The 27,384-nt window shown below is 45.3% G+C and overlaps 1 protein-coding gene across 1 annotated transcript in view; it reads left to right on the forward strand.

Annotated features, from left to right (window-relative positions):
- The window catches only part of RETREG3 (reticulophagy regulator family member 3), a 430,431-nt gene extending 404,202 nt beyond the window's left edge, over positions 1–26,229 (forward strand). The window contains exon 9 of the mRNA XM_069634424.1: positions 24,781–26,229. Within this exon, the coding sequence (XP_069490525.1) occupies positions 24,781–25,235 (455 nt within the window). The 3' untranslated portion in view covers positions 25,236–26,229. The remainder of the gene's footprint in view (positions 1–24,780) is intronic.
- The last annotated feature ends 1,155 nt before the right edge of the window (positions 26,230–27,384 follow it).

Consider the following 27,384-nt stretch of genomic DNA (forward strand, 5'->3'; position numbering starts at 1 on the left):
CGTTAGCGGCTGAACATATTCCCGAAGGGGACAAACGGGATGGTTTCCTTGCTATGGTCCAGGATGGTAAGGATGCCATGTGTGAGTCCGTTCAGTCGGGTTTGGGCTTAGCTGAATGCGTCAGTAGGTCCATGGCGGCGAGCACCATGATACGCAGGTTTGCGTGGTTGCGGAAGTCGGGGTTTGCTCCTGATGTGCAGTCCCGGCTCCTCAACATGCCCTTTGACGGTGAACACCTTTTTGGCAGCAAGGCTGACGAGAGCCTTGAGAGGTTGCAGACCTCAAAGGCTGCAGCAAAGGCATTGGGCACTGCAGTTCGCCAACCTCTGCGGTGGTTCCTTTCACTATTACTCGTCCTTCGGTAAAGCGAGAGGAGCTAACAGTCAAAGAGGCCAACGCAGGGGTACCAGAGGTGGACGACAGGGTACCCGTGGTGCCAAGGCCGCTCGGGCAGTTGCCTCTTTGCCCTCAGGTAACGCCGCAGCCGCTCCCACTCAGTCATGAGGCCATGTCCCATGGTTCGCCGGTTGGGGGAAGGCTGGCGCAGCATCTTGTAGAGTGGCAAGCCATTACTTCAGATGTGTGGGTTCTGGAGATCATAACCCACGGCTACTGTCTTCCCTTTCGGCACAGGCCTCGCGACAATCCACCGGGGAACCTCTCTTTGGAGAGTCCGGATCCGCTCCTTGCGCAGGAAATTCAAGCCCTGCTGGAGAAAGGCGCCATAGAACGGGTGCCTTTAGCGGAGAGGAACAAGGGATGGTATTCCCCTTATTTTTTGATTTCGAAGAAAGACGGGGGATTGAGACCCATCATGGAATTGCGCGGTTTGAACAAACTCCTCAGGAAGGACAAGTTCAAGATGGTTACTCTCTCTCAAGTCCTCCAGGCCCTTCAGCTTCAGGACTGGTTGGTGTCGCTCGACCTCAAGGATGCCGATCCATCCCAAGCACACGAAGTACCTGAGGTTCGCGGTTGGCGATTCGCACTTTCAGTTTCGGGTCCTGCTGTTCGGATTGACCTCCGCCCAAGGGTTTTCACCAAGCTCATGGTGGTGGTGGCAGCGCATCTCAGGCAAGGGGGGATTCACGTCTACCCCTACCTGGACGATTGGTTGATCAGGGGGAGCTCTCCCGAGCAAGTCCTGGATCATCTGCCCGTCACCTGCCACTCCCTTCACAGGCTGGGCTTCTCCCTCAATTTAAAGAAGTCCCATGTGACGCCAACACAGCGGCTCCAGTACATCGGAGCAGTGCTCGACACTTCCTGGGGCAGTGTTTTCCTCCCCAGGCGAGGGCTCTTCACATTCAGCAGATGGTGCACAAGTTTCAGCATGCCCAGACGCTCCCAGCGTTCGAGTTCTTGAGGTTGCTCGGCCTCATGGCATCCTGCATTCTTCTGGTGCCAGAGGCTCGCCTGCGGATGAGATCTTTGCAGTGGGCACTCAAGACGCAATGGTCGCAGTCCTCCGGCAGGATGTCGGACCCGGTTCAGGTGCCGCCCTCGGTCGCCCGGGACCTTCTGTGGTGGGCTGTCGAAGGCAACTTGATGAAGGGGGGCTCCATTTTGGCTTCCCTGGCCGGAGGTGATGATCATGACGGATGCATCCCTCACGGGATGGGGAGCTCATGCCAACGAGCTGACAGTCAGCGGTCGTTGGTCTCCGTCGGAGTCCAGACTCCATATCAATCTGTTGGAGCTGAGGGCCGTCAGGCTAGCCCTGAAGGCTTTTCTGCCGACTGTGCGAGGAAAGAGTGTCCTGATCCTGACGGACAACACAGTGGCCATGCACTACCTCAACAAAAAGGGGGCGGCAGGGTCACTTCCTCTGTGCAGGGAGGTGATGCAGCTCGAGTTCTGGGCCATCCAGCAGGAAGTTTCGATCTCGGCAGTTCATCTGGCCGGAGATGAAAACGTGACGGCGGACGCTCTGAGCAGGCATAGCGTGATCTCTCACGAGTGGGAGTTGGCTCAGGAGATTCTCCTGGAGATCTTTGCCCTTTGGGGGACCTCTCAAGTGGATCTCTTCACCTCCAGTGTCAACCGGAAGTGCGAAAGGTTTTGCTTGCGGGAATTTCCTCCAAAAGGAGCCTTAGCAGACGCGTTCGTGGTGGAGTGGTCATTTGCGCTGCTGTACGCGTTTCCTCCAGTCCCCGTCATCCCGCAAGTGCTGCACAGGTTACGGAAGTTCGGTTCCCGGATGATCCTCATTGCTCCTGCGTGGGCTCGGAGGACGCGGTACCCGGACCTTCTCGACTTGTCCATCTGCCCTCCACCTCGTCTTCCCTACCAAGACGATCTGCTCTCACGGGAGGGGGGTCAGGTTCTCCATCCAGAGGTCAGATCCCTCAACCTTCACGCTTGGCTTCTGAAAGGTTGAGGTATAAGGATTGGGACCTCCGTGAAGACGTGATGGAGGTGTTGCTTTCGGCCCGAAGGCCAGCAACCAAGTCCCTGTACCGTTGGCGTAAGTTCTGCGACTGGTGCAGAGTTCAGAATTTGGATCCTTTTGCATGTGGCATCCCCATGGTTCTGTCCTTTTTAACTTTCTTTGGCCCAAAGGGGCTTGCAAGTGGGTACCATTAAAGGTTACCTGGCGGCGCTGTCCATCTTTAAGCGCTCGTCTGAAGAGTGTTCTTACTTTAAAATCCCTTTGATTTCACAGTTTCTGAAAGGGCTCACTAATGTGTACCCTCCGTCAACTTTCCTGGTGCCCGGTTGGGATTTAAACCTTGTTCTTAAGTTTCTTATGGGTGCTCCGTTTGAGCCTTTACATTCTTGCCCTTTGAGGCTGTTAACTCTGAAAACTGTGTTTTTAGTTGCGGTTACTTCCGCTCGCAGAGTGAGTGAGTTACAGGCACTTTCAGTTAAGCCACCCTTCACTGTATTTCACATGGACAGGGTTGTCCTTAGAGTTCGTCCTTTTCTTCCGAAGGTAGTGACGGAATTTCATTTGGCCCAGAAGGTTGTTCTTCCGGCATTCTATCCTCCTCCGCATCCTGGTAAGGAAGAGGAGAGGCTCCATAGGCTTGATCCTAGGAGAGCTTTAAGCTTTTATGTTTCACGCATGTCCCGGGTCAGAGTGGACGATCAACTCTTTATTGGTTACGCTGGAAAGCGTTTGGGGCTAGCTGTGACGAAACAGACTTTGTCTCGCTGGATTATTTTGGCCATCTCGGAGTGTTACCGCTTGGCGGGTAAGGACCCACCGACTGGCTTGCGGGCCCATTCTACCAGGGGTATGGCTGCATCTACTGCCCTGCAGAGGGGTGTTCCTATTCGCAACATCTGTGATGCAGCCACCTGGGCTTCAGTACATACATTTGTACGTCACTATTCCCTCGATTCCATCCGAGGACAGGATCTGGCCTTTGGCAAGGCGGTCCTTTGCTCTGCTATTTGATTGGCTATTCTAAATTTTGATTCTAAATTCTTTCCCTCCTCCTTGCTCTGGTACTGCTTTGGGAGTCTGTCATAGATATGGAATACTTCGGAGGACCCAATCCCCTCGAAGAACAAGTAACTTTCTTACCTGGTAACGTTCTTTCGATGGGATGGTCCGACGACGTATTCCATATCGCTCCCACCCTGCCTTCCCCGCTGCAGAATTTATTTTGCGATTGCAGCTTACGTTCCGCAAGGCTTTGTGTCTGACTGGCAGTTGACTAATGTCACACGTTCTGGGGGAAAAAACTACAACTGAGGCTACGGGCGTCGTGCGTCCTACTTATCACATCGGATGATGTCGGACGTCGGAGGAGGCCCTCAACGACGGCGCATCGACGCAGGACGCAGACGCCGAAAAAAGTTTCCGAATCTGCACAGCTGTGGTGATTACATGTCATAGATATGGAATACGTCGTCGGACCATCCCATCGAAAGAACGTTACCAGGTAAGAAAGTAACTTGTTCTTCTCCAGCATGGGTCTGGCATGGATTCACATGCGAACCCTCCCGCCTGCCCCTCTGCGGCTCTTCACTTGGTCATACTGCCACTTCACGTGCTACCAAATCTGAGGATGGCTGCCAGGGGCGGGGCTTAGGGAGAGGGCAGTCATTGGCTGGGGGCAGTATGACCCAGAGACCAGTGATTGGTTACTACTGAGAACGACAGATCAGAAACGAAACTGATACTGATTTTTTCTATACCGAGGATTCCCGGCCTGACGACGGGGAATGAGCATGTGAATCCATACTAGACCCGTGCTGGAGAACAACAGTTACAGGTAAGTAACTTGTTCCTTAGAGCGCACCTGCCCGAATTTAGAAGTGTGCCTAATAACTTGCCCTAGTTGAATTCAGAAATATCCCCAATACCCTTTCTGTGCAAATTGAACTTGGAAGTGTGCCTAATATACTCTGTGTATGTTGAACCCGGAAGTATGGCTAATATCCTCTGTGTACATAATATCCCTCCCTGTGCAATAGTGTGCCCAGTAGCGTTGTTATTAGCTGAATATTGAAGCATCCCTAATATCCTCAAATTTAGAAGTGGGCCTAATAGCGCCCCTTGCTTGAATCTAGAAGTGTGCCTAATAGCGTGCCCCCATTGAATTTAGAACTACAATTAGAAAGCCCTCCTAAACTGCACTTAAAAGTTCACCTAAACCCATACATGTGGTGTTTCTACATTAAATTTCTCCCTAATAGCTTACCTGTATTCCATCTTACTAGAAGAAAGCCTACCCAATAGCGTAACTGTGCTGTAGTTGCAACTAAACAGGCTGCCTAATCAGCATATCCTAAGGTCTAGCTACACTTCAAAAACGGCCGAATACCTGCAGCCTAGTACATCTAGTACACTAAAACATAGAATAAGTGAATACAAACACCCTGCTTAGTGGAACCCTGAAACCAAGACTAATCTCACCAGTGATATAGCCAAACTTATAAAGTCCAATAAAGTGTAAGTTGCACCTGAAACTACACCTAATAGCTCATACTAACCATGAGTGCACCCATTCCACCAGGGTTGACCGTAAACGACCACTGTGAACCGCCTCCACTCTCTGGTCTTCCTTGCCTCCCGACCCCCCCCTTCCCAAATCATCCCACCCTCCTTCGCATCCCCTACCCTTCCCCTTTCCAAACACCAAGCCAGAGGGGCACGATGGCGAGCCAACCACCCTAAACCACTGCTCCCCCACGCCCCACCACTGACCAGCCTACGTTGATCATGCCCGCTCCCCTCACTATCGCCTTGCAATCATCCAAACCCCGCTTTTGCCACAAACCCCCACCATCTTCCCCCAGACCGCACAGTTTCCCCTCCCTAAAAACTGCACGCCTAGCCCTAGCAAGAACAGAAGCCTCATCCCTCTCCCCCTCTGACCCCCCTACCCTCTCTCACACACCCATCGCAACAAAGTCACTAAAGAGGGAACATACCTGGTCCCCCTCAATCTCTCAGCACTCTTCGCCTCCCCTGTCTCAACCCACCACCTCCTTCCCCCAATCACAACCTTCCCCCCCTCGCTTCACCCTTCCTGAAACCCCTCTCCCTTGATTTCTCACCAACTGCAACTGAAACTACTAACCGCCCACACCCCACCTTCAAATCCCCCGGGCCAAACCGAATCATCCTAACACACGCATCCACCCACTCCCACCCAAAGCCCGCCAACCTTTCTGCTCGCCCACTTGTCCCATCGATCATCAACCACCCTCTCCTGTTTCCACTCTCTTCCCCCCACCCCCACCACCTTCCGCTCCAGCTCCGTCACCAACCTCACCTACCGAAGTGAACTGCATCCTATTTAATGCCCGATCCGTAGCAAAAAACAGACACTTCATCTTTGACCTCCTTGCCTCTGACAAACTAGACCTGGTATTCATCACCGAAACTTAGCTCTCTGACGACTTCGCCCCAATCGCCAATGAAGCCTCCCCCCCTGACTACTCCCTCATCCCACTGCACCGTCCCTCTAGAGGTGGGGGAATAGCATTCGTCTTCAAGTCTCACTTCCATGCCTCAATCATCGACAACCAACCCTCCATTCCTTCCTGCGAATCACTCCTCGTTAAACCATCCCTCTCCCCATCGTCCTTACACAGCTTCCGAATAGTCTACAGACCCCCTGGCTACGATAGACAATTCTCAAACAACCTCTGTGACTCTATTGCCACCCTTCAACTAAACCATCCCAATCTCACCCTTCTTGGAGACTTCAACAAATGGCTCGACATCCCCACCAACCCCATGACGCACACTCTGGTTGACGGTCTAGACGCAATTAATCTCCAACCCCACATAAACGGCCGGACTCACTATAAAGGACACACTCTTGATGCCATCTTTAGCTCCCACGACCGGATACATCTAAACCCCCCCCCCCCACCCCTATCATCGGGTCTGATCACTTCATTGTTTCCTTCGCCATTCGTTCACCCGACCCCCTTCCCTTTACTCGAATCCGAACCTCCAAAGCTACGCAAATGCTGGAAAAAACTAATAATCGTTCCTGACCTAGCCAACGCACTCCTCCAGTCTCCACCTCCTACCTGCCAACTCAATAAACATCTAATCCCCGACGCTTTTGACTCATGGCTCAACACCCCACTAATGCCGCTCACACCCTCTTGCAAACCATCGGCCCGCCGTGGCCTGTTCCCTAGATGGTTCTCACCTGAGTTGAAGACCACTAAACAACTATATAAATACCTAGAACGCAAATGGCAGAAAGACAAAACCCAGGAGAGCAGAGCCACCTTGGCCCGACACCTTCATCAGTACAATGCCGAAACCCGGAAAGCAAAAAAAGCCCACTACAACTCCTGAATCCTAAACTGCAAAGAACTTCACAAAATTATCTCTGAATTCACCAAACCGGCATGCACTACGACCGTCCCGACCCCCTCACAATCATTATGCGACTCACTCTCTCTCCACTTTTACGCCACGGCTCTCGATGGAACAAATGCACTAACCACCAAACTGGCTCTCTTGCATCCACCAGGCAACCCTCCCCCCATACCGGCCAACCCACCGCCTGCGACCACTACGCAACCAACATTTGAATCCTTAAGTCCAATATCACCAGACCAATTTTCAAACTTGTATCTGCCCGCAAACCATCCGGCTCTCCGCTAGACCGTTGCCTGGCCAAAACCCTCAAAGAAATGTTTGCTTCCACCTGCGCAGGAGAACATGCAAGATCCATTATAAATGACTCCCTTTCCTCGGGTATCTTTCCCGACGCATTCAAAACGGTTCATGTCAAACCTCTAATAAAAAAACCTTCTCTCAACCCTCTCGAGCCCAAAAACTACCACCCCATCTCAAACACCAGATTCTTTGCCAAACTCATTGACCGGACCACCTACTCCCAACTAAAGGCCTTTGTCGAAGCCAACAATCTCCTAGACCCCGCACAATCAGGTTTCAGAGCCCGTCACGGAACTGAAACCACCATAACCTCAATCTGGGATGACCTTAAAATAACGGCAGACTCCGCGGATGCGCCGCATTAATCCTTCTTGACCTATCCGCCGCCTTTGACACAATCAATCACTCAATCCTCCTTGACCACCTCCACTCCCTAGGAATTCGTGGAACTGCTCTTAAATGGATAGCTTCATTCCTAAAAGATGGGTACCAAATAACGATACTCTCCACCTATTCCTCCCAAGCCCGACCAGTGGACAAAGGAGTCCCACAAGGAGCATGCCTATCTGCCCTCCTGTTCAATCTCTACTTGATCACCCTCCCACCGATTATTCATTCACACAACATCATGTTTTACAACTACGCTGACGACACAACTAATTCTAAAACTCCTGATCTCAAAACTCAACTGCCAACCTGACCTTGCCTCCTGCCTCCTTGACATAGAGCTCTGGATGACCCAAAGCCACCTCTTGTTAAACCCCTCCAAAACTGAAATCATGGTATGTGGCAACTCCGAACTTCTTCCACACCCACTACCCTGGCCATTGGCAACCCACCGACCCCCTCCAACTCAGTTAAAAACCTTGGATGCACCCTTGACTCTGACCCAACACTCCCGCGCCAAGTCAACAACGTCTCAAAGTCCTGCCACTACCACCTTAAAACCCTTAGGCGCATCTTTCCATATCTCTTCTTTCCCAACAGACTCGCTGTGGTCCAATCAATTGTTATATCCAGACTGAACTACGCAAGCCCCCTCTACCTCGGAGTCCACGCTTACCAACTGAATAAACTTCAAAGGGCGCAAAATGCCGCAGCCAAACTGTTACTTGCGCTCGGCCCACGAGACCACATCTCCCCAGCCCTTAAGACTCTACACTGGCTTCCAGTGGCCCAAAGGGTGACTTTCAAAACCCTATGCATCTCCCATCGAGCATTGTATAAAACCAGACTTCAATATCTTCAAGACAAGCTAAAACCCGATCACCCTCCACGCACTCTAAGAGCAAGCTCAGCCGGCCTCCTAGTCATACCTAAGACAAACTTAGTCAGGTTAGGCGGATCATCATTCTCAGCCTTGGCCCCCACGCTGTGGAATGCACTCCCACCCCACATCCGCCTAACTGAGGATCTAATGTTGTTCCGCAAACTACTTTAAACCAGGCTCTTCCCCTAAAACCAACCCGTATGCAGAATAACAGCATCTCAATGACACCAATCCAACAAACCACTAGATGCGAGAAATCGACATCTAATAATCGCTAATACAAACTAAAAGGACAAACAGAATTGAACGAGTAAAGTAGATCAAAGCAGTGAAGTGGACAATAAGAATAAATCGTGCAAAAACAGCAACAAGATTTAAACTAATGAAATGGATGTAATGCATAATGAATGCGTTGAGCAGATGAGTGTGTAGATCGGATGGATGGATAATGAATGAACGAAGTGAATGTAGTGGATGAAATAGTTAGAATGGATGAAGCGTGTGGAACGAATGAGTGCGCATAGCGGTTGGGTGTGTAGAGCAGACGAGCATGTAGAGCGGATGAGTGCGTAAGTACAGAGAAGTGTGTAGAACGCAGGAGTGCGCAGAACAGATGGATGAGTTGCCTAGGGCGCATGAGTTGCCTAGGGCGCATGAGTTGCCTAGGGCGCATGAGTTGCCTAGAGCGGATGACTGCATAGAGCGGATGAGTAGGTAGAGCTGCTGAATGCGTAGAGCGGATGTAACGGGTGAAGTATATGGATAGAACAAGTGATATATGTGAATAGAATGGATGACGTATGTGAATAGAATGGATGACGTATGTGGATGTAACATGTGAAATATGTGGATGGAACGGATGAAGTATGAAGAGGGTACGGGTGAAATATGTCGATGGAATGCATAAAACAACTTTGAATACACGGATCGAAGTAAATGGAACATATTTGAATGCAAGAAACAGATTGGAGTGCGTGGGGCGGATTGGAGTGCGTGGGGCAGACTGGAGTGCATGGCAGACAGTCGTTTGGATGTGTGGAGCGGACTGGAGTGCATGGAGCAGACTGGAGCGCATAGAATTGCGTGAATGTTTGAAAGAGCATATAACCCATCATATCACATCACCACGCTTACTCTCCTCTTTACACCACCACTCAACTAGAACACAGAGATACTATGACACAATTCGGTATAACTGTTCTCATATCAACATCTGCTGCATACTCCCCAGCCAGGCGTTTTCCTCAGGCCTAACGCAGTCACTTTCGGTCTGGATAAATCTGGCCAGAACAAACACATACTCCTGATCTCTCAACCACCACACCTACCGCTAAGAAGCAGCTATTACACTAATGCTGCGCCAGGTGCACACAAATCGGTGCTCACACCACCTTTTGACTCTTTCTTCTCTCTCTGACTTGAACTCCGGTTCCCAAGGGCGTTCAACCTACCTGCGCCTTCAGACCATACCAATGGTACATAAGGTGCTATTTAAATGCAAAGTAACATAACATAACTCTGCAGCTAGTCTTTCCCTGGGCTTTAAAAGTTCACTAGCACACAAGTTCTTTGTTCATAACAAGTTGCTGTTTGCAACCTTCGCTCAACACTGTCTGGGTTACTATCGGTTCTCCCTCCGACTCACCGGCTGTCACGACCCACACTCTGAAGACCCCCTGGCCAACCTATGGGCTAGGGAGAGTCTTGATTCCAGTCCCCACTAAACCCAAGAAATTGCAGCCTAGGCCTTCTTGGGGCGAGGCCTGGCGCCTTTGGCGCCAGGCTCATGTTTGAATATTGACTTGTGCTTGGGAACTACTTTTCATTAATGCCAGTCATGTGGAGACATCTACATAACCTGGCTCCTTGAAACCAGGCTTGCAGTGTAGTGTTTTTGGGTGTGTACCATGGGGACTATTTTACCTGGACTTCTTTCTTGAAGCTATTTAAACCACACTGAATAGACTGACACGCTTCGCGTTAGTTTGCATTTCTGCAACGTAACGCTCACCGTGTTCAGCTTCAGCCACGAACCTCGGAAGAACAGTACCTGCAAAGGAAAGGAGAAGACATTGTGAGAAAAGGCAGCAGCTTACCTGAACTTCATCGCCAGCAGTCCGCAGCTCTCCAGACCATCATCCTGGAACCAGCGCTCCTTCGGATCGACGGACCTGTAAAAAAGAAGAAACAAGGCATTAGACTTTGTACAGTTAACAAACTGTGCCGAAAGGATTACCTCGCCAGCTGCTCCTCAATCAGCATCACTACGGAAATTCCATACTCCGGCCGAGTACCGCGACCTGTAGAGAGGAAAAGATAACAGGTTAGCAAAGGCAAGGGATCTTAAGCGCAGCGCATAGCGCGTACTCACTGCATCAAGGCGCTCCAAAAACGCCCATACTTACCAGCAAAACACAGATTCCGCCTTGCCACATATTGGACTTCTGCGTACCTAGGAAGAAAAAGACATTGTTTAAAAGGCATGCAAGAACAGCAATATTCACAGCAATAAAGACCTACCTGAAAGACTCAAGGCGGGCCGGCATCAGTGAAGCAACTCGATCGCCATTGCCCACCAAGCACAACGCGCCCCTGCCAAGACAGCAGGACGGAGAACCCGCCAACATCTAAAACAAGGCAGAACTCTTCCGCTGGTCCCATCTGGGCATCGCAAGCAGGGACATCTGAACCCCAACTGCTGGGTGGCGACCCCATGGAACCAGGTGAGCGTAACACCGGCTGTGCTGACCTCCTTGTCGTTTCTTGCCTCTGGAGTCAAGGGCGGTATCACGGTTGCAAGCGCGCCTCCCTGCCTCGGTTATCAGTGCGGGAGATTCCTGTGCACCATTGTCATTTGTTACACCACACGTCGGCTGTAGTTCCTGGTCTTGTGATTCCTTTCACTGAGGCTTTGCGGGTTTGGTTCGAAAAGGGGAAGGGCACTACCCACCCACCCCCCTCATGTCCCGCTGCCTTTCTTCTCCGTTTGAACTGCCGTCCTGGAATAGCTGCTTCCTTGTGCGTTTGTCTGTGCTCAAAGGGTGTTCTCGTGCTCTGCCTTTTATCCCTGTGGGGAAAGGAAAGGGCTGTCGGGTGTGTGTAGTTATTGTCAATTGCCTGTCCTTATATTGGGATAAGTCAGTTAAATGGCTCTGGTGGTAGTCCGTTGTCTTCCACGGTGTAAGAAAGTGTTTGTCGGAAAAGGAGGGTGGGGGGGCTGGAGCTTCTAAGTATCCTAAGGGTACGATGGGGAAAAGGTATAAGGAAGAGGGTACCGCGTCTCGCCCATCTGTGTCCCACTTCCACTTCCCGTAGACCCACCATCGAGGTGATCCTCCCCCACTGGTCCACCCCCAGGAACTGGATCCAATAGCGATGGCCATGTGCTGGCCACCTGCATGACAGATCTCCAGGGACTATGTTTATTCCTTTGGGGCTGGTTCTTATAAAGCGCTGTATTGCAGGGCTTGCAGAATCTACTAGCCCACTTGCATTGGCATGGTACTCTACCTTGATGGCAAGTATGGAGATTTTGCTATTTTTCTATTTGGCATTTACTGCTGACAACTTTTGTTTCCAGCAAATGGCAAATATGTTTCACTGTGCATGACTGGCAACGTTGCAGCAAATATGAACTATGCTTATTGTGACTATATACTGTTTGGGACAGGTTTTTAATCTCTGTGAATGACCCATCTGGTTAATGTTGAAAAGTTTCTCTAATAGGTCTGTCTGTATGCATTAGGAAAATGCTTTATTTTAAAATGCACAGCGTTTGCCCACTACTAATAATATTGATGACCGATAGACTGTGGGGGAATTTAATTTAAGCTGCTCGTTATTTATTTGTATTAATTGCAAAATTGATACACATTATATTTTTTGGGAAAAACCAGTGGTTCACTATTTGAGTATATTCACTGCAGTTCACTCTTGTGCATAGGAGAACATGGTGTTGCAGTAACCACTTGTGGTTATGTTTGTATTTCTAGGGGTGTATTTCTGTCTGTTGGCCTTTTCAATCTGTTTCCTATATTTCTCTAACCTCTTTCCCCCCCCTCAACCTTTCCATGACACCAGTAGGACTAGTTCTTACCTGTTAGGTTGGTTTGGATGCATGTCTTTACATTCCCTGCATTTATTACGCCATATACTTCTCCTGTCTTTCACATCCCCCAACATTAACTTTGTCATTACAGGGGGAGACCCCCCCCTTCTTTTTTTCTTTTTTGACCCCATATTCTACCCTCCTAGCAACTCTTTGGCTTTAACCTTTAGATAACCTTAACCACATACATTACCACCTTCACAATGTTGCAATGCATGAAAAAAATGCCTGGCAAAGTGAAGGTAGACGCAGTAATTGTAGTGGAAGTTTTCTAGGCGAACACTATTGTAGGGGCATACCGTTTGATTGGACTCCTGTACATTGTTTCATGGATTGAAGTAGAATCAATGCCTTGTGCATTACTGTTCTTTTGTTTTGTGTTGCTATGTGCTTGCTTTGTTGTGGTATTCCAAAGTAAGTATATGAAGGTTTTTTTAACAGGTAGGCAATATTATAGTTATGTGCCTATGTTTTTACAGTATATAGAAGGTGTGGTTTATATAGTTGTTTATGGGATTCAGTGTATTGTAAAGCCAGAGTACTTTAAGTTACCATTTGAGTGTGTTTTGGTGGACACCTTGGCCTTCCTCTCTGGTGTCTCATCACACCACTCACCAGTAATAGGGAGCAATTAGGAATGTATGTTTTCAAAAAGAATACTTATTTCACCAATAATTCTTGCTGGTTCCTTCTTATAAAGGAAAAGCAGATCTGAAAACATTTAATTAAGTCCTGAAGTAAAAAAGTCACACATTCACACAGAATTGTGGTCAACATCTTTTGTTAACAGATCACTTTGCGATTCAGGCCTCCTCCAAAAAGAAGCCAGCACATGCATTATGACAGTTAACAACAGCGTTATTCCCTTAGTGTGAGTGTATAGGATGTGCCTTCCGGATCCAGAGACCCAGCTAAATAATGGGGGTCATTATGAGTTGGGTGTTAAGGGATACTGGGCACCGGTAAGGAGACCGGTGCCGGTAATCCCTTACCACCCAATTCCGAGGTCCCTTAGCGGGAACCGTAAAGGACGTGTGGTCTCACCACACGTCCTTTACGGGTCCCCCTAAGGGACCAGGGTGCTAATTACTGGCATGCTGTTAGCAGGCCCGTAATTACTGCCTTCCCCATTCCCATTGAGCCCTATGGGAGCTCAAATGGGAATGGCTGGTTGAATGGGGATTTACCGGGTCCTTCAGGGTTGGAATGACCCGGTAAGTCCCCATCCAACCAGACCGGACCCGGTATTGGAGGCAGCCATGGCGCTAATAGCGCCATGGCTACCTCCAGTCTCGGAATGAGGCCCAATGTTTGGAATCTTACAACAGTTATACTCAGAGCTTCTGTGATTACCTGTGGTATGACTTCCAAAAACCTACTCCCTTTCAGACAGACCTAACACAAATGACACCTTTGCTAACAGTTTTCCAATGTTAAAGGTAAACATTCTAATTCATCAAGTATAAACTTGTAAGCATGGAGCACACTTGAATATTGCAATTCTGTTCCTTCAATTGTGCACTTCTTTCTTTGCTGAGATGTCTTTCTTTTAATAAAAGTTGTCTGTCTACATCTCATCGCTGATACATTAGGCACCGCCAAAGTTTGTCCTTGTATCATTGAAATGTGGGATGGATATCTCATTTAAGATCCCTTGCACGATCATATTGGGCCAGACTTTCTTAGGCTTAACCTCCTGTAGGACTGGTAGAGACCACCTTGGCTTATTATTCTCCAACAAGCTAGGTACCTTCTTGGGTACTTGGTTCCAGACCAACTGTCTCTGCTTTTGTCCACTTGTCTTTTACTCCTTGGTTGTTTAGCACTCTCCTCACCTCCTCGGTCTTTCTCCACTCCTTTTCTCCTCAACAATTCGAATTGCTGTAAAGGCTGGTTTCTCACCTACTTTCTCCCCTTTCTACTGCCTTATTAGTAGTCTTGTGTTTCTTTTTTACGGCCTTCTACTCACTTTGTTTCCTTCATCACGTTCTGTTTCTCTTTCTCCTCTCTACTCAACTCCCCTCTCCTCCACCTTCCTACTTCTCTTCTCCTTGCTGCTCAACCACACACTGTCCTCCCGTTCCCGACTCTCAAAGTTCCCCTTGTTCTCTTAACCTATATATTCAGGCAGGTCCAGCCTCACTTGGAATTCTGCAGCTGTTCTTGGTGGTTGTATGTGTGCTGTGCATGGGTCCTTGGTCTGAATTCTCAAGCCGGTGAACCAACATCTTGAATCCCTATTGGATAAACACATGGTTTGTGCCGCACCACAGAGGTTTGGGCTCCTGTTGAGATGCAGCAGGTACTTTGTTGTATTTTGTTTTACTTTGTGATGGGCCTCTCTGATCACAACAGTCCTGCTGTGGGCTCCTGTGCTCTGTAAGTGAACATTTCCTTTGTTCAAACCACTTTGTCTTTTATTATGTTTCTTGCGCGAATCCACACTAGTGGTTTTTACCAGGAGGCATGTCCAAAGACTAATATTGGTCTTCCCTTATTGATGTATCGGCCGTTCTTATTGCCGAACACTTTGTACTTTTTCCACAAGAGTGAAAGCAAGTTCTGGTTGTCTGTAATCAGTACCTTGGCGTCTTCTAGGGCAATGATTCTTTCTTGATAAGGGCCAGCGGTCTAACTGATCATTGAACTGATTTTACTCCGGATTGTGACTGTGTCAAGGCTGTGTCAGCTAAATCTTGGGTCTTCAACTCCGTGTCTGGCTTGACTAAGCTCTTTTTCAGGGACCACCTTTTAGGTGCCCCTCAGTTCCCCTGACCTTAGCAGACCCACTTTCCTGAACATTTTTATGGGTAGTTTTTCGATTGGGGCTGGTTGGATTCTCGGTTTATGCCCTCGAGCACATAAATCATGGAGCCGTTTGTAGCATCCAACACCAGGGACACCGCAGTTCCTTAACCCGGCCTCTGTCATGGGACTTCGTCACTTGAGCATTACAGAAAATATTTAATAGAGCCGTTGTTAAAACGTTGCAAGACTTATCCTTGGCCTCAAGCCCAGCGACTGTATCTCTCAAGGCCTGAAATCTCTCCACTAGCGGCAAATATCAAGTTCAAGACCCGCTGCATCGTCCACAAGGCTTTCAAGGTCTGGGGCCCACACTACATTCATCACTCTTCCTACATACCTTCCTTCTCGAGCCCTTCGCTCTTCTTCCTCCAACTCTCTGAGGGTCAGACGCTTCTCCAGGCAGAGAGTAGGGGCAGTTCACTTTCCTCTGCAGGTGCCTCCCTCTGGAACGTCCTCCCTGTCCCTCTCAAACCTGAGCCCAACGACCTGACATTCCGCAACAGCTCAAAACCTTCCTTTTCTCCTCTGCTTTCTCTCGCAACCTTGCCTGCTGACCTACCTGTCTGCTGCGCCGACTGGTTGCTTGGTTACCATCAGAGTCTCACTGGGTACCTGGCTCCTCTTGACCGGTCTCTTTTAACCCCCCCCCCACCTGCACTGCCTCCAGGTCTGTACGCACTAGGGACTGTAACTAACCTCTACAGTCCCCCACCTCTTTGCACTTACCCAGAGCCGTGCTGTCCTGGCGGCACCTTCCCATTTCCCCCGTTCCCCTTCCCCTGCACTTTGCGTTGTGCACTTGCACGATCTGAATGGCACAAGGCCTAGTAAGATCGTTTATCTGGTCCTCCCTCCTGACCCTCCCTTGTCTTGTCGCGCTTAGAAACACATTTGTACAGGTGCGCTATAAATGACTTATCATATCATTTAATAGCCACTTTTTCCCATTCTTAAAGGTCTCCCAGCATATGCCAGAGAGAATGTGGGGATGACATTGATGCCCGGCAGGGGAAATATGTGGGGCCTAGTCTGCTTCCATGTCCCATAGGTCAACACATTTTTGGTGGTGTGGTTGTAGTAAAGTGTGTGTGGTTGGCGGGCCACTGGAAGCTAAAGAAGAGAGCGTAGTGCAGTGTCGGTTATTCTAGATTCCATGTTCCACCACTACCTTGTGATTGACTTTACCTAGAAGTAGGTCACACATAATAAGGTTGTGACCAGTGCATCTTCAGTATTGAGTGCTAGTTTCAGTGGGTTAAGGGTTGCTGATACTTCATCAATATCAATTGGTTTCCTTAGCAACCTGGCACCCAAGGATGTAAACTATTGTGCATCTTGGTTATCCAAAGAAAATGTCTATTCTTAAAGCAGCCAGAAAGGACCTTACAAGATATCAGTATGTCAGTGAACGATTCTGGTTCTGTCACTAGGGTCTTCAGAATTGTTAACCTTCTTATTTGCAGCTTAGATCATGTGCTTGCCTTTATATCAGAGATATTAAAGGCTGGCATAAAGCTTCATTCTGGTATTGTCTTTCAGAATAGCAGAGCCAAGCAATTATTTTTAACACAGTATGGATAGTACCTTTCCATTGTCTTAAACTGCTAGACACTTGGGTTTGTAACCCCCATTCAGCATGAGACTTTCATAACCTATTCGTTACAAATACATCAAGTGGGTAACTTGGAAAACAGCCTTCTTGGTGTTGCTCGCTTCTGCAAAGAGTATGCAAGCTCAAAGTCCTTTGTTCAGAGGTTTCTTTTATGATGTTTCACATAGAAAAGTTTGTGTATGGAATGCCACGTTAACCAGATGATTCCTTCTGTCTTTTTCTGAATCCATAGTTGGAAGTAGAAAACACATTACACAATTTATATCCAAGCAGGCTTCTGAAATTGTATCTGGAGAGAGGTTAGGACATCCACATATTTGTTCCTAAGTCACACCCCAAAGGAGTTGCATGCTCACTTTGTATGGGCTGACATGGCTTCTATAGCAGCATGTACCCTTGGAAGGCATTTGTAAAAGAACCATGTAAGCCACTACAAATGTCTTTCTTAGCATTCCAGCATGGGTTCTAGTTCTAGAGCAAGGCTTATTTGACAGTGTGTAACATTGCATTGTATCATGGAAGCTTCCTTCATGGTTCCTGAATACCTACAATAGATATTTGATTCTGCTTCTCGAATGTTTCACTATCCTAAAAATTGAGAAACATATCTAAAGGACCTTACTATTACTTCAATCACCTGACGTTCTGTGTCTTGAAGACATGGTACTTCCTTAACTGATGAAGTCCAGTAGGTAGAGCTCACTGCCTACTTTAAATCATTCTATGGAATCTTCTTTTACCTTCCTGGTCATTACAAATATATATATATATTTTAAGAAGGTTAAAAAGAAAACTGCATTTATCAGTCAGATGTCCTTTGCACATCCATGTCAACTTAACATGGGCTTGGATATCTTCATATATTAAAATATAATTGGGTCTTATTTTGCATTACTTCTGACATTTTGCCAGTCTCTTGACACCAGTGTCCCTCCTTTTTTAACTAATTCACAAATCTGACCAACAGAAACCTTGGAAAGACTGATGCAACCAAGCCCCTTTTCGGTGACCATCTACTGCGGCAAAAAAAAAAAAACCTACAACGGAAACTGTTTCTGAGCACAACGCTGAACAATCTTAATATTCCACTAACTGCAGCTATTGATGTTCACATACCATTTTTCATTTCCTTATAAGTTTTTGCTAGTCAGGTCAGCCAGAAGGACTAGTGAAATACAAGCATCCTACGCCAAACCCTGTCCATGCTGGCATATAGACCACTTCACAATCTAAATGTTAGAAAAGCTCTCTGGTACTAGAAGGATTAAAGAGACCAAAGTGCAAACACCAGTTTGTAAAGTATTGCCTCAGGCAATCTGTTTGTGTTTCCCAGCAACCAAGAAATAATTGTTCAGGTATTTCATCAAAAATAAAGGGGCTGAGAAACAGAGGCCGACTACACCACAGGGAATGCAACTGTCATACCTGTTTTGAGGTATAGCTCCATCCTAAAAATCTGCAATGCCACTATCTAGAAGTCTTTCCACCCATTTGCCCGACACTAATGCCTTTTAGTCTGACAATCGCGTATATGGTAAAATCAGTCAGTCAAACGCAAACCTTTTTTTACCCTTTTAACCGCCCTTAGTATGTTTGTCCTAATTGCCATAGGAAAAAATTGCTGTCCTAGCAGTCAGTAGGTTAAAGAGCATGTTTTCCTAGTAGTTTGTGGAATTTTCCCTGATCCTTTTGTTTTCTTTATCTTGCTGATTTTCCACTCTTTCCCTTTTAGGGAGATTGACTGGTATCCCCTTCAACCAACTGCAGCCCTTTCACCCCATTTCGTGAATGCAAATTTCACCTTATTTATTATGTGGCACTTTTTAGATGTTGTTGAGGATCAGTGAGTAGGGAAAAGGAGTTTGGGGGCTGGGGTCCAGGGAAGAGGCGGTTGAACAGGAGATTACCCCAACATAAAAATGTTACACAAAATGCGATGAAATGTCCAGGGCGATATAATGTCACAGATCCAATGGACTTGCTATTCTTTTAATTGCTTATGAATATTATGAAGATCTCCCGAAGGAGGATGATATGTTATTTAAGTAATAACCCAAGTGGTTGAGGAATTGGCCTTCAGTTGGGGCCTTCTCGCAGTTACTGTCCCATACATCCCTCCTTTGAGGGGCATTATAGCCATTAAAATCCAAGCAGAACATCCAGAGTACGAATAGGTGGATGTGGAGGGGGTTTTTCTGTTTAATATTTTCTTATGAGAAACAGCGTGCACTGTCATCTTTCTCTTGCAAACCTTTTAAAGAAAAAGATTGCCATGAAATGTCAAAAGAAAGTACACGGAGTACCTTCTCCATTTCCATGCCCAGTGATCACGTGGAGTGGGTTAAGGCAGCAGCGATTTCTTACTAAGAAATGCAGGTAAGTGTGTGTTTGTAGTCCCGTTTTATTTTTTTTAGCCCTTAGTTGCAGACCTCCTTTTGTCCTCTCAGCTTCCCGTCACCTTTGGCAGCAACTGCTTGTTGTGTCCACTCACATTTCCTTCACGCTCCTCAATGGGATAGTCCTCCCCATTTTCTCCTTTCCCTACCCTACCTCCCTGCCTGCCCCTTTCCCAATGCCAGTATGAGTTTATTTTTTTATTCACATATTTATTGAATTTTACACAATACAATTAAATTGCAGATCACTACATCTTATTTTACAAACAGTTATACAACAGTTCACATGTGAGGTCATATCAGCTCAGTACAGTCTAGAGCATTACAGTCCAATATAGCCAAGACATGTACAGCTCCATCTATCTACCCCAGATATCTTCCTATAAGTTTCATTTTGTTGTTTCTGCAGATCATCCTTTCCATTTTTATCTGTTCCAGATCTCTTAACCATTCTGAAACAGATGGAATTTTTTCACTCTTCCAGTACCTTAAAATCATTTTCTTAGCAGAAAGCGATGCTCTAAAAAACCAACATATTTGCGGATATAATAAATCCTCTATCAGGTTTTCTTCTCCTAGAATGATACTCTAAGTATCATAATCCACATCCAACATTAAGACTTGATTCATTGTCATTGTTACCTGCCTCCAGAAATCCCTCACAGACCCACAATCCCATAACATGTGTTCAAATGAACCCTTCCTATGCTTGCATCTCCAACATGCCTCAAACATTAACAATCCCCTCTTAAATAATTTCTGTGGAGTCCAAAACACCCTATTCAGGATTTTAATTTCTTACTCTTTCTCCTAGATTCAATGAGGTTAAAGATACATTCCTGCAAATATTTTTCCACCTACCCTCAGACATCTCTGAATTTAAAACCTCAGACCATTTCACTAGAAGGTTTTCATTGGGAACCCTGAATTGTTCTAGGAGTTTATACACATTGGAGGCGATGTGACTATTATTCCAAAACTCCCGCAGCCAATTTATCCAATCTTTGCCCGCTTCCGAGATTTTGTTTCTCACTGATTTCCTTAGTTTCCTATATTCTCCATATGTTACATTTTCAAGCTTCTTTTCAATATTCAGTCTTTCAAAAGAAATCAATTTCCCATCCTCAAACAGGTCTCCTAATCACTGAATGCCACTCAAAAACCAATTGAGCCAAAACAATGTTTTCCCCTCCAGTTTAATTTCCAGATTTAATCAGAGTGAGCAGTTTTTCGAGCAGGAAACATCTTTATTATTAACTTTAAAAAGTCCTTTTCCGTATGCCCTTAGAAACTTTGTTGGTGCTCTTGACTTACACCCTTGTACATCTTCCGAAGATAATAATGCCCTCAGAGTTAGTGGAGTACATCTACTGGTTTCTGCTAGAGTCCAAACATCCGGAGAGTTTTTCTATAAATGGAAGCAAATGCCTTGATCCAAAGGCCAGATGAGTTACCAAAGTCTAGTACCGCCAAACCTCCACTTTCCATTGATAATTGTAATTTCCAGAGTTTTAAGTGTGGTTTTTTGCCGTCCCACAAGAATGTTTGTATTAGACTCTCCACTTTCTTTATCTGCTTTCTCCTTACAATCATCAGAATTATACTCGGGACATAGTTAATTTGGGGAGCCGATGTCATCTTGATCGCATTTACTTTAACCCAAAGGCTCCACTTCAATTCATTCCATCTAAGTAAGTCCTTTTCTAAATGTTCGATAGCTTGGTGCATATTAATCTCCATCATTTGATCCAGATCCTTCGCCAGCCAAATGCCCAAGTATCGTAATTTCTCAGGACACCACTTGAAACCAATTTCAGTTAGCTGTTGTGCAGTACATGTCTTTGACGCGGGCATTGCTTCTGATTTGGACCAGTTTATTTTATATCCAGAATGCTCATGAAATTCATTGATTTGGTTCATAAATGCTTTGACTGATTGTTTTATTTCTTGTATCATCAGCAACATATCATCCACCTGAAGCCATCATTTTTGAGAAGCTTCTCCAAATTAGACTCCTTGAATGAACTCATCTCCTCCGATTCTTGCAGTCAGAGGTTCCATAGCGAGAGCAAAGAACAACGGGGACAAAGGACACTCTTGACATGTCCCTCTGCCCAGTGCAAATCTTTCTGAGCAAAAACCATAATTAGATATACTCGCTGTTGGTTTGGAATACAGTCGTTTGATCCATTCTAGTAGATGTTCTCCCACACCTGATTTTTCTAAGGTGACCATCAATTGATCCCAGTCAATGCGGTCAAACGCCTTTTCTGCATCTAACGACAGTACTGGGACTTCCCTATTCAAACGCTTGCTTTCAAATAGGGTCAAAATCAGTCTGCACATGTTTTCAGAAGCATGTCGTCCTTTTACAAAACCTGCTTTTTCTTGTCCGATTTTCTCTGGTAGCAACCTTTCAAGTCTCATCGCAATGGCTTTAGCTAATATTTCTTTTGTCTGTGTTGATAAGACTTATGGGCATATAACTGCTCATATTCAGCTTAGACTGTCCTGGTTTTAGAAATAATGAGACAATTGCGTGTCGAGTGGAATGAGGGCACGTACCTTTCTCTAGAGTCTTCCAACATTGCCAACAGCAGAGCAAACCCTTCATCTAGCATAACCTTGTAAAATTCAGCTGGCAATCATCAGGCCCTGGACATTTCCCTGTGTTTAGTTGGCATGCTGCTTTTTTAAGTTCTTCGATATCTCGATTCTGATTTTACAATTGAGCTCGCCTTGTGGTCCATCTTTTTAAGGTTGCAGCTGCTTATGTAATCTTTCAATTGTTCCTTCTTCCCTTCACATGTGTACAACCTTTGGTAGTATTCTTTAAATCCTTTATTAATCTGTGACAGCTCAACAGTTATTTCACCTGACTGGCATTTATTGATTTTTCATTCTCCATAACCTTCAGATGGTGAGCTAAGAGGCGATCACATTTCTCTCCACTGTCGTAGTAGCTACACCTTGTTCTGAATAATTGTATTTCTATTTTTTCTGTTAGATTAACCTCTAGTTTCCTCTTTTTGACAGTTGGTGCTGAGCATGATTCCAATGAATGTTTTAACAGTGTTTTTTTCAATTTCCTCTATTTCTTCCGTAAGTTGTTTTCCCCTCCAAATCCTTATCCTTCCTCTTTTTACTAGAGGGTCCAATTAACGTGCCTTGCATGTAACATTTGAAGGCTTCCCAAACACTTTCCACTTCTGCTGTCCAGTTTTTTTCCACAAAGAACTTAGCTTCTGTCTCTACATTGTCCACCAATTCCATATCCTCTAGCAGGAGGACATTCATTTTCCAATAACTCCTCTTTGATATTGGGTATGTCAAGGACATATCTAATAGCATTGTCACATGGTCTGAGATTAGCATAGTACTGATTTTACTTTGGGCACAGTTTTGTGTGCAAATCCCAGATGTTGGCAGCATGTCTATGCACGAGAATGTTTTCTGACACCCTGAATAGAATGTGGATCGTCTCTCCTGTGGGTGTTGAATTCTCCATTTATCTTCTAATCCGCATTCTTCCATAAAGTTTAACATTGCATCCAGTTTTATTTTGCTTTCATTGCTGATAGTCTTCATGCTTTTGTCTAACATGGGATCTAGTGTGATATTGAAATCTCCTCCCACCACAAGATTTTGTTGATTCAGATTCTGTATAAGCTCTGTTAATGATGCATACAACTTTCAATTTCCAACATTTGGGGCATACACATTGCAGATACTGTATTCGATATCTTGAATTTTCAGATTAATACAGACCATTCTCCCTTCAGTATCCTTACTATAGATAATATCAGATATTGGTAAATGTTTTCTTATTACAATACAAACTCCCCTGGAGCTGGAAGTAAAGCTGGAGCAAAAAAGATACTCCCACCCAACCACGTTTCATTTTTTTCTGCTTCAGTTTCTCACAGGTGTGTTTCTTGTAAAAGGGCAATGTCTGCTTCTAGTTCATTTAGTCTATTTAAAATCCCTTTCCTTTTGGTCAGTTTACCCCATTTACATTCCAAGTCACTTTTTTTATACTGTTTTTGTTAGTCTGAGCCATAATTAAACTGAGCGATAGCCACACCATGTTCACACACACCGACACACAAAGTACAAACACACGCAGTAACACAGCATATACCCTTTTGGCTTTGTCAGTACAGACCCACCAGCCCCCTCTCCCCTGCTGACTCCTTGTAGTTCCAGACTTCCTCCGCAGCCCACTATCTCCCTGAAGTATTTGTGCAGCTCTGGAACCATGGCCCCCACCAGCCAAGATTTAACTAAGTATCCAAGTCGCACTTTAAGGCCTTCTTTTTGATGGTGGTTGTAGAATGCATGCAGTATTGTTGTGGGAGTTGGGATGTGGCGGGAGCATTGTGTGCTGCCACAGATGGTGAGAGATGCTGTTGTGAGGAGCTGGCTTGCGCAAAGCTTATCAGGGGGTTTGTATTGAGGGTTAATACCAGGTAGTAAGGTCTGCATTCTTACCCTTCCAACTAGTACCTTTCTGACTAGAAATTTGACACCAATTTCTATTCATTCTAATCCTTAATCCCGAGTGTCTTCATTAATTCATCATTAGATCGGCTTAGGAAACCGGAATCAAAACTAAGATAGTGAGGGATTACAATCTTTACACTACACTTCATACAAAAAGATCTGTAACTGTGCAAGTAATTCTATTAGTGTGGCTCCCGTAAGGTAGCTCATGTTTTACTTGTGAACTATGTATGCCAGTTTTTCCCCTATAAAGAAAGTGTGATTTTGGTGATGAAATTGATCAAATTAAATAGATAAACTTAAAGCAAGACATGCAAATGGTGACTTATTTTAAGAGTTTTCACTCTTGTTAAAAGCTTTGATAATACCACACACAGGCAAAGATAATCAAGTGTTTTTTTATTTAATAAAGATACATTAGCCATTATGAACTATGAGTACTATAGTAAGTTACCTTTCATGACTCCCTTTTCCTCCACTTATCTTTCTTTATATTTGATGTTCATCTTGCTCACTGTTCTAAGTGTCTTCTATTTGTCTGCCTTCCCTTGAATGTGTAAGTCCTATGCCTCTTTTTGCGCTCCTGCTTCCACTGGATCCTTTGTCTAGTGTTCCTTGCACGCTGTACAGCCATCTGATTGTAAATTGATAGACCCATCATCAATATTGAATTACCATTTCTGTCTCCCACAAATGAGATTATGCAGCTTCTTTGTAGTTTTCAACATAATCTCCACAAACCTATATTTTTGAGGATTTTATAGATGGTCTGTATGCACCAGTCTGTTAGCTTTGTAGTGATTCATTGCAGAAATGATGCAAGCATACAGGTTGAGTGCTGTTTGCGATATCCTTCCATGACAGCTGAAGGAGCAGGATCCCCCTTATTAATATTTCTGCTTTGGGCAGTAGACACGTATATTTCACAATCACATTTTTTGTCTGGAATCTGAGACCTGTTTTATTTAATTATTTTAGATTTCGACCGCCACAGCGATCCAGAGGAATCCTTTGCAAGGGATCTACCAGATTTTCCTTCAATCAACCCTGATACTTTGGGACTAGATGATGAAGATGACACAAGTATTGGTATCCCAAGTAGTGCTCATAACTTGCAGAGATCAGAAGACCGTCAGCTCTACTATGATCAGGAAGAATTGGACACAGAGATGTCACTTAGTGGACTTCCACCCGTGCAGAATTTTACTAACGATTTAGCTGGGTTGGTTACAAGAGGAATGATTCAGTATGCCCTGGCAGGAGCCTCCCAACAGGGCCCCTTTTTCAGTGACAATCCACCACGGCAAGTAAGAACATATCACAGAAATTCCAGTTCTGAGATGGACACTGATGCAGAAGGGGATGATTTTGAATTGCTGGACCAGTCCGAGCTGAACCAGTTTGACCTAACCACTAACCGTGGCCATCAATGAGCATGTGCAACTGTTTTATTTCCTTTTCTATCAGAGCTACCAAAAGGGTGCTGAAGCCCAATGATTGTAGATTTATTCTTTGAATTGTCTTTAGTGTGTGTGTTTGCGCGTGTGCGTGCAAGTGAGATTCCAGCTAGTCTGGTCCATTCAAACTAGTTGTGCTCGTCACTGTGAAGTTTGTATTCAAAACAGAGAACAAGCAAATGCTATTCTACGAAAAATAAAATCTATTCATATTTGTCTGTTCAAAATCCATTTAGAAATATTTGCTCTGCGTGCACACAACTGTTATAAATGTATTCATTTGTAAACAATGGGTGAGTTCTCAATGGTCAGTCTGCCCAAATAGTGTTTAAGCAGGGAGGTCTTTACCCATGCATCTATATAGCCATTGTCTGGCACTTGACTTTTTTCCCCCTTATTTGCTTCTTAAATGTTTTTCCAGATGTATCTTGATGAGCAGGTTGCTCGATCCTCCCCAATAGGGTATTTGGGCCATCATCAAATGGAGAAAACAGAAAATGTTTTAATGAGGTGGCACATAAAAATACTTGGAAGTTAATTTAACTTCTATGGGTTTGGATAATCTTTAAATACAACATTTTCTTCATAAGGCCGGCGCTTGATATTTTCAAAACGTTTGATTTCTTATGTGATTATTAACATAAGAAGCCGCCATTTTGAACCTTCCTCGGTTTGCAGTAGTTGTTAGTGTGCCTGTTCAACCACTGAAAATGCAAATGTTATCTTTTAACTTTCTTTTCATGCATCCAAATGAACATGTACTTTTGCTCTTCTCATTTGTCTCTTTTCCTAGCATCAAGGCTTTACATTGTGTTTGGGCTCAGTGTAAAGGATTTTCCTTTTTTTATTGTGGCTAATCTGGGTTGGTACCAATCTCCATAGAGTATTTAATGACAGCTTTTTTCTTTACCACAAGCATTGCAAGACGGTTGACAGGTTGTTTGCAGAAATAAAGGTGAATTGCTGCTTCTTTGATGTCTGATCCTTTCAGTGAAATGTCTAAACTTCATTTTACCACAGAGTGGGATTTTAAGTACAGTGAATCAGAAATTCAGTTGGTCCTCTGATACCATGGTCTGATTCAGCTGTGATGGAGAATGTATTTTTCCCAGAGCAGCGTAGAGAAAAATCCTTGATACTCTTAGGAGGGAATGGGTTTACAAGAATTCGCACAGTGCTTTCTATTGGCTTTGTTAGCATTGGCTGTCATGACATGTACCTTTCCTTTTGCACGTCTGTACATTGACATCTAGAGGCCAGAGATGTTTAATCAGATTTGGAAATCCTTAACTGGTTCTAGTCATTTGCTTGTTTGGAGGAATTTTACATCACCACAAGAAACATTCTCATTTATTCATATCCCTGAACCTCACTCCTAATGTCTCCTTCATTACACGGTGCCCTGGAATTTTGTGTAATTTCTGGCATCCATATGATGTGCCCATATGATGTGCCAAAATGTCAAATGCCACTGAGCCCTGGGTGTTTCATGTATTTCTCATATACCAACAGATCTGCAGTGCCAGTGCCTTCATTATTCCTCACCCTTTCCCCAAACAAAAGGGGAAGAGGTCTACAATATGTTGCCCTTGACTATCCTGTCCAAAAGGCATGCATAAAGATTATTTGCCTTGACACATTTCAACTATGTAACGTCGGCACTTATTTTTGAGAGACATGCCTCCTGACTTTTCACTACCTAATAACCAAATGGCAAAGAGCCTTCTGGTACCTCCATGCTAGAATTATTGTTTTTAGGCTGTGCTGTTCGATGTTACTCCTTTCAAGACATGTACTTGGGCAGCTCTGAAAATCCAAGGATCAACCAGGTAACTTGTATTCAGTGATCTTTGATCCTCTGTGAGGTCTGTAAATGACATACTATGCTTTTTTGTAGGTTAGTAGCTTACCGCAAGTATAGAATTCATTGGGTTCCCGACTACACCTCAGTGGTTCAACAGTTTGGAGTGGCCCTTCTGAACACAGGAATGAAAAAGCTGGACTTAATTCAGCACAAATAGCTTCTTATGTGATGTCTCTGGACCAATTTGACAAGTTGTGATTATGGATGGGCAATTATACCAACGTTTCACAATCCTACATTTTAACATTTTCATAGACTCTT

The sequence above is a fragment of the Ambystoma mexicanum genome, chromosome 13 (genome assembly GCF_040938575.1).
Source record: "Ambystoma mexicanum isolate Mex_15411 chromosome 13, UKY_AmexF1_1, whole genome shotgun sequence".
In the NCBI taxonomy this organism is placed as follows: domain Eukaryota; kingdom Metazoa; phylum Chordata; class Amphibia; order Caudata; family Ambystomatidae; genus Ambystoma; species Ambystoma mexicanum.